The following is an 8,293-nucleotide window of genomic DNA, read 5'->3' as shown; positions in this document are numbered from 1 at the left end:
TGTGTAAATGCTTGTGGACTATAGCCGAATGTTAGCTTGGCCTTAGCCAGAACAACACATTTCTTCATCAACCACACATCATGTCTAAGACTAAACAAGCGCTAAGAGCAACACTGAAAGCTTTCTGTCAAAAAAAAACAAAAAACCCTGTTCTCTGTCCACTCCCGGTCTGTTTCTGCATGTTTTCCGATCATGGCGGTGGGGTTGTCCTGTTTACTCTGTTAGCTGCGTTAGCTGTTAGCTTGGATGGCGCAGGAGGACCACTGCTGTTTAATCCAATCTAGGCGCTGTTCTTGTTAAAATATGGGCACAAAGCCACACCAACAGCTTGTCTTGTGCAGAGGAGGGCTTTTTGCCCTTTTCTTGTAGTGCTGTCTTCCATTTATAGCAAAGAATACAGACAGCAATTTTTTATGGAGCTATTATTGTTGCAAAAGTATTGGCAATGTGTACAAATACACAAATGTGTGCACAAATCAGCAAATGTGTGTACAGATCTGCAAATGTGTGCACAAATCCACAAATGCGTGTACAGAACTGCAAATGTGTGCACAAATCAGCAAATGCGTGTACAGATCTACAACGTGTGCACAAATCGGCAAATGCATGTACAGATCTGCAAATGTGTGCACAAGTACACAAATGTGTGCACAAATCGGCAAATGTGTGTACAGATCTGCAAATCCATGTAAAGATTTGCAAATGTGTGCAAAGTTGTGCAAATTTGTACAAAGATCCACAAATGCGTGCACTACTCTGCACATATGTAGACCAATTTGTAATTGTGGACTTAGTTCATTTTGGTTCAGAATCTGCCTCTCAATTGGCTGTCATACACACGTGACTTTTGCAACACTTGTACCGCGCACGATTTTTACTCAGATCCGTAAGCGTGTGCTTAGATCTGTAAGTGTAAGGGTTGGGTCTGTTGCCCTCAGTGCAGGCTCACAGGCAAGGCTGCCCTTCTCATCACATCAGCATCACACAGGAGGCAGCAGTTAAGACTTAGTAAGGACTCCATGTGACGTCAGTGTGGAGGGAGAGACGTTATCGTACTATACTGTTACTGTTATTATTCATATTTTCACTCAAAGAGTGAATAAAATAATGACTTCCTTATCTCCAAAATGGTATCACAGCGGTGGTGGAATTGCCATTCCTCACTGTGTTGTATTTAAGAGAAATCCCCATTAAGACGCTGTATGAGCTGGGTGATAGCAATAAGATCGATAGCATGGTATGTACCATTTCTATTTATATGAATAAAAGGGGAAGAGAAAGACTGTCGGATTTGCACGGAGCTAAATGGCACCGACCAATGTTGACATCTAAATGACATTACTCTGGTGATAATGGATATATTGATCAAGTGGCTGAGTGGCAGAATCATGGGCTTTTATTCATGTAGTCTTAGGTTTGAATCTTGCAATGTTCTGATTTTTTTTTTCTTATTACCTGGCCAGGAAACATATAGGACTTGAAAATTTGCTATAATATGTGATTGTTTGTTGTTGGCATAAGTAAAGCTATGGCTGACTGGAGTCAATTTATTTCTGCAAGTTGATCTAAAGGATTGTTATCTGGTTCTTGACCACTTAAATCTGATTGATAATGCTAGTTTTTACACTTGAAAACACAAGCATACTATCATTTTGATTTGAGCCATTTAAAATTCAGTTGTTGTCTGAGTGCTCAGTGGAGTATAACTGCATCACTGCTGCCTCAGACTTGTTTGTTCACTGCTAATTGGCAGCATGGGAAGGTTGAAGGGACATACATTTCTTTGAACACCCAGTAAGTTTTACTCCACATTTTTCTGTAAAAAGATTTAAGAACTGCACAGTATGAGAGAAAAAATAAGCCTGATAAAGGCTTTGTTGGCCTCCTGACATTAGACTGTGACACTTGGGACTGTATGAATCTGCACATTTAATTTAACACTGCCCTCATCTGGTCGTTCTTAAAGGCATTATCCTCATCATTTATTTAAAGCAGTTTCTTTTTTCAGCAGTGAAAAATAATCACACAAAGCTGAAATGAAAATCACAGGATGTTTTAATTTCTGACTTGATTGTTCATTTGTACACTGTGGCTTGAAAAAACATTTTAAAGATCTCTGTATAAAAAAAAGAATATTTGTACCATAACTACTTGGAATAACATTTGAGAAATACTTTACAATTAAAACATGTCAGCATTACTGTGGATGTACAATATAAAGTAAATCAAATCTACATAAATGATCTATACACCTGCAGCCAACTATGGACTTGCATATATAAAGTACCATAAAAGAGCCAGGAAAATAAAAATATGTACATTTTCCTGCTTGGATAATTCAATTACAAACACAGAATTATAGGCTTAAACCTTTCTGAAGTCTCTATACCCGATTAAGGAACATAAGGTGCCTTGTTAAAAAAATTAGCCAGTGATATGTGCTCGATGAGAATCAATTTATAATTGACAAAAATACAGTAAAATGCACACTTTTGATATTAAGTTGAAATCAGCGTTCAGAGAGGTCCAATTATTAACAATCAGTGATTTTTAAATAAGAAACACGCTGCTGCATGCATGTTTATCACATTAAGTCTGAACCTTAATTCAGTGTGAGATCCTGTGAGGAGTAAGGCGGGTGCCGCAGCACCTAAAGATGGACCTCTGTAGTACCGATTATATATATAAAAAGTGTATAAACTCTAGTTCAGTGATACCACCGACCATAATCCCATTTTGGCCATGTTCCTGTGACGTCACAATCAAGATGAGAAACTCATTTGTTGATATTTTCCCCCGTTTTCCTTTTCCCCTCCATTTTGCTATATAAAAGAGCAGATTTCCACTACTTTGCTTTTACAGTGTCCTGAATGAAAAGCGACTTCTAAGAATTCACAGCTTTCAGAAAATTGACAGCAGAGCCCTGCAGGGCAAATAAAAGCTTTGCAACAAGACCATTTCAGAACATGGCTCGCAATGGTTGCAGCTGCCAGAACTATAAAGCCGTCCGATGATGCTGATTCAGTTAAGTCGCAGAGAGCTTGTTTTAGAATGCTACCAGCAGATCCATGTGAAATCGGAAATGGAAATCTTGTTTTGATAGGCTAAAAACATCAACAAATAGTGTTAAGCCGATGCTATTGAAATGATGCATGGTCTCTCCATAGTTGAAGCGGCATTGACTGGTCAGCTTTTCAACCAGTACCAAGCAGTTTTCAACCTGCCTCGTTGCAAATCTTTGTCCTGGACTGGTCTTTAGACCCTAAGTGGCGCTGCAGTATGGGGCATTCAATTCTCAACCTCTTCAAAATGACTTGTTTACATCACCTGACAACCACAGAAAAATTAAGACATTAATGTTATCTTTAAATTTTTGACACTTTGGACACTTATTTAGCACTTAAGACACTGTGGAAATCGCTAAAACCCCCCAAAAATTCCAGGTCGGAACTTGACTGCAGCGGAAGCAAGGATTAAAGTTTACAAAAATGTGGACTTTAGTATGTATTTTGACTGTGTTTGGTTCTGTGATGGTGCTGTTTGGGAAGTGAAAGTCACAAAGAAGCCATCTAAGTATAGGTGAGTGCCACGTAGCCAACATAGCTGGTTGATATTAGCTTACAGTAGTATTTGGTTCACTGTCAGCTGTCAGTCAGTGTTCTGACACTGTAATGTTATTTTAAAGGCAGTACTTCAATCATAACTTGATGTCAGGATTAGGAGGAGTCTTTGAGCTACTGTAAACTTTAATCTACAGAGGCAGGGGAACATCCAAAAACACAAATCTACTGTTGCTCCTCTATGGATAGTCTTTCTCTGATGGAGTCCTGTAGCAGGATAACCTACACTAGTCCGGTTTGTACAGGTGAACAACCCTCTCTGGTTTAAAAAATAAAACTTATACAGCTAAAACACTTTAGTAGTAAAAAAGACAAAAGTCAAATACTCCAGAGTGTACGGCACTTGCACTGGGCAATTTTTATGAGGGTATGTCACCAGAAAGCTATGACTAGGATGCTGAAAATCTAGAGAGATTGGACCGTTTTAAAGCTTAAAAACATGTTAACTAACCCTTTTGTTTCTCATCAGATTGAAGCTAATGTTAGCATTTGGCTGTTTCCCTGGTTATATCATTGTGTGATAATCACAGCGGTGTTTTCCACATGTTGATGACACTTTGGTGGGACACCCAAGTATACCTCAAGTAACCCAAGTTTCCATCATGAGGCATCCACTTGTTCATCCCTCCTGTAAATGCACCAAGTTGGGCCTCATGTCAAAAAATAAGTGTAATTTCAACCTTGTCCTGCAGCTTACATCATCCTGCACGCAAGCATTATGGTCGTGATATGCTACCTGAGCAACAAGTAGCCTTCAGCCCACCTACCAGGATTACATAATATTGAGTGTAACATTTAAAAAGGTTAGAGATGTTATTTGAGCGTCTTCATGAACGTACTGTTGATAAATACTGTCAAAAGAGTACAGAAACAAAAAATAAATAGTGAAAGAGAGGCAGGGCAGAAATGTCATCTCTGCCAATCAAGTAAGGTGTCATTGTGGGAAACACTAAACCGATATGATAGAAAAGGCATGCATCCATTACAGACATTAACCTTTATTTTGAGCATGTTTATTGAACCCTCAGGTGAAACTCAATAATGTGTTCTTCCAACATCACATAAATCCTGTAGGTCTACATTCAAGCTCTGCTGATATTTTCAAGTGCCCATTAGTGCCCATTTATCCCATCAACAGGTGGTCTGATTAATTTGTCTGAATATCTGCATAAAGCATCAACTAAATCAAGGTTTGTATACACAATGTTAAGATCAAGACCACTTTACCACCTACTGTAAACATCATGCTTTGTGCAAAGCTTGAATAAAGAGTTGTATCAAAAAGCGATCCTCGAATGATTTTATCGAAGATACAGTAACATGCAAATACTAGTGGAGTTTGAAGATAGAACTGCACAACTAATGCTGTGTTGTGAGTTTTACCTCACCTACGTTAACCAATGTTAATATCTTTTAAGACTTTCTGTTTCTATCTGTGATTATCAAACGCAAATGTGAGTGGCTGAATAGTAGCGCTGGCTTCAATCTGGTGGTCACTAATACTTTAATAAATATGTTCTTAATTTGAATATGGTCCAATCTCTCTCTGGATTTTCATCATCCATCGTCTTTGTGGTCACTTTTCAGACAGGAAGCAATATAATAAAAGATTTTTCTGAATCTCCACGTTCATATGAAAACTGACCAGGGATATCACAGTACAACATAATATTTGAGCTTGACATCATAGGAACGTGGCCGCTGTGGGACTATAGTCCATCTACAGTGTTAGAACTACAATCATCTCTTTATGTGCATAGTCTCGTAGAAAAATCAAAGGTGAAGGCAGGTAAAGGCGCAGTGGTTTCCCCTAAGGGACACAGTGTGATAACGCTCTGTCATTTCAGCTTGAGCCAACTCTTTCTCCAGTCCCAGCAGAAGAAGACAAGGAGGAGGCGGTGGGTTTCTGACTCTTTTAGTGTTGGCAATGTGTACCTCCATCATATAAGCACCAACAAACCAGCCCCTTTTAACCTTCACAATGTCTGTGAACTGATCTGTAGCTTCTTCTTCTCTCACTTCGGTTCCAGTTGTGTCTTCAGCTAAAGCAGATTAGCAAGTGTCACTTAAAGAAGGGACCAAATGAGCCACATGTTCAGTTCACAGAGAGAAGAGTGGGCCTTTTTCTCTGTCACTACACCAAGTTGAAGTGCTTTACTGGTCAGTGTGAACGGCTAAGGCCGGTGGAACCTGGTGAGAGGAGAAATACAAAGTCAGGAGGTTGTTCTTTTCAGTCTTGAGGTGAAGCAAAAGTCTGTGGAACAGAACTACTACAGTACTGATGAGTCTTCAGAATAAACATGCAACAGTCGTGGTGAATTATTGATGTGTTTGTGTGCATAAGAGCCTGACCGGGTATATATCCTGCTCTCTTCATGGACCTCCATCTCCGAACTCTTGAATTCATTGAGTTCCTTACGGATAGCAGCCTGAAAGGACACAAAAGAGACACTTCAGTATGAGAGATTTTTTATTTATAGAAAAAAAGAAGAACAGTCTATGGATGCTGCTACAGCCTTGAAATGATCACGTATTAGCTAGTATAGCTCTCTGCTTTCTGATATCCCTGATGTTTACATTCAGATTATTTGTTTATTTTAGTCATGCTAAAGGAAAACATCAGATTTTCTGAGTTTTGCTATTTAAAATTCACTTAAATTTCTTTTTGAATGATAAAGACTTTCAGCTTTGTTGCACTCATTAAAAATAGAAAAAGAACTTTGAAATAAAATCTTGACATTGCAGTAAGCAAAAATGTAAGCAAAAGCTCTCCCTGATCATTTCTAATGCAGAGCTCTAAGGGTTAAACATGCACTTAAAATGTATATTCTAACATGCACAATATATATTTCCCATTCCTATATATTTCTGAGCTTCACTGGACCAGGTAATTCACTTGCGTCTGTATTGCATTCCCAGGATTCCTACAAGATACCAAATCTGCTTGGAATGCAAATCCTCTCGCAGTTGACCAAAGTAAAAGACATTGCTGTCAAAAATGCACAGAGCTTAGGCTCGCTCTCACTAAGAAGCGCTAAGCCTCAACAGCCCTGTTAGTATAAAGAGAGGTGTGGAGTGTGCATTTGTGAGCCAGTGAGTGTGTTTCCAGCTGAGTGGAGACTCACCTTGTCAGCAGGAGTGAGCTTGGTCCATGGTTTATCAGCACGCCGGTCATAGTCTTGGGCGTGTGTGGTCTCAACGTACTCATGGAAGCGCAGGATCTTCCTCGCTTGAAGTTCAGCCACAGTGGGTCTCTGAGAAAGCTGAAAACAGAACCAACAAGCATGTTAATCTTCAGCTTTATCCAGGGTTAGTTTGGTGTTCAAAGTGATAGTAATTATAAAATAGTGCAATACAGATTCTTGGTTGCACCCAGACCTTTCTTGTGAGCCTCCGTTTGATCTCGCATCTCTCTAATCGTCGATCCGCTTCGTTCTTGGCTGCAGGAAGAAAAAACATTCCATAAGAGAGGGAAACACTACGGTCAGTCAGGTGGATTTCACCCAGGCTGCCGTCGGCGCGCTGCAGTTACAGGAATCTTTAATCACTGGCTTGCTCTGTACAATGAGCCACATTGTTCTATCATGGGCACAAAGCGTTGCCCTGGCCGAGTTATTCGAGGACGGATGAGACGCTGTGTGGTGGAATGATGCCTGGATCACAACATGTCGACAGATTCTGAGAAGTATTATGTTGATACTCCAAGTTGGGACCATTAACAGTGATGCTGTGTTTATCACAGTATGCTGATTTACACTGTACCCAATCTGCTGGTACAGCTGCTAAAAACATTGTTTTCTCAATTAATGACATTTTTAAAAGGGCCAGTCCTCTATGCTAACTAAGCCTTTGTTGACTTTCTAATTGGTTTACTGGCCCAACAATAATTCCACTGTAGCTGAGATTCTTCCAGTTAGCCACAATTTTGCCCAGGTCAAGCCATTTCAGTGCGTCATGGTAGAGCCATGACATAAGTTTGTTGTGTCAACATGGTTACAAACCTAGCAATTTATAGAACCAAAGGTCAATTATGAATAATGCTATGTATTGATTCAGCTCTGTAGCCAACCACACTGACAGTTCAACCTATCAACAATCACAAAGAATGTGACATATGCTTGAGTTTGATGCATGTCAAGATCCTGGCAATGCTGCAAAATGGGCTGCAGTATCAATGCCCATTGGATACAGAGAGGTTTACCAGCTATTGACTGTCATGTCTTTTACTCAAAGCATGAAGTGAAACCACACAGTGTCAGTTCAATAATAATACTGTACCATAAAAGTAAAACAATACTCATTAAAGTTGTATATGTGAGCAGAACTATTTTTTGTCCAACCATCTTAGGCCTATAAAAATTATTGCATTGGTCTGGACACATCATTTGGGCTAGTTAATCCCAGAATGAGGGCTGGAAATTAAGACTTCAGTTTTTCTGAAGTACTTTTTAGCTCCTTTGACAAACTTTTTATTCAAAATGCAGACCTGCCTCCTGACAAGACAGCTGATGTATGTGGACTTCTCTAGCAACAGAAATCACTCATATCTTCAAGGATTTTAACCCACTTTCAGAGATTTCAAGTTATCCTCATACATCCTGCTGTATCTTTGTCTTTATTCTTTCATTGAGGCAAAGTTTTATTGACATAACCATAAACCATGTAGAAAGAAA

At 39.4% G+C, this 8,293-nt stretch overlaps 1 protein-coding gene across 5 annotated transcripts in view; it reads right to left on the bottom strand.

Annotated features, from left to right (window-relative positions):
• Positions 1-2,037: 2,037 nt before the first annotated feature.
• phactr4a (phosphatase and actin regulator 4a) overlaps positions 2,038-8,293 on the bottom strand; it is a 72,676-nt gene continuing 66,420 nt past the window's right edge. For all 5 annotated transcript variants that reach the window (XM_041808277.1, XM_041808278.1, XM_041808276.1 and 2 more), the window contains 4 exons: positions 6,999-7,060; positions 6,746-6,883; positions 5,973-6,049; positions 2,038-5,810 (listed from right to left, as the gene is read on the bottom strand). In XM_041808277.1, coding sequence (XP_041664211.1) covers positions 5,795-5,810; positions 5,973-6,049; positions 6,746-6,883; positions 6,999-7,060 — 293 coding nt within the window. In that variant the 3' untranslated portion in view covers positions 2,038-5,794. The remainder of the gene's footprint in view (positions 5,811-5,972; positions 6,050-6,745; positions 6,884-6,998; positions 7,061-8,293) is intronic.

Source organism: Cheilinus undulatus, linkage group 16 (assembly GCF_018320785.1).
Source record: "Cheilinus undulatus linkage group 16, ASM1832078v1, whole genome shotgun sequence".
Classification (NCBI taxonomy): domain Eukaryota; kingdom Metazoa; phylum Chordata; class Actinopteri; order Labriformes; family Labridae; genus Cheilinus; species Cheilinus undulatus.
The sequence above is the reverse complement of the archived record's forward strand: the minus strand, read 5'-3'. Positions and strand labels throughout refer to the sequence as shown.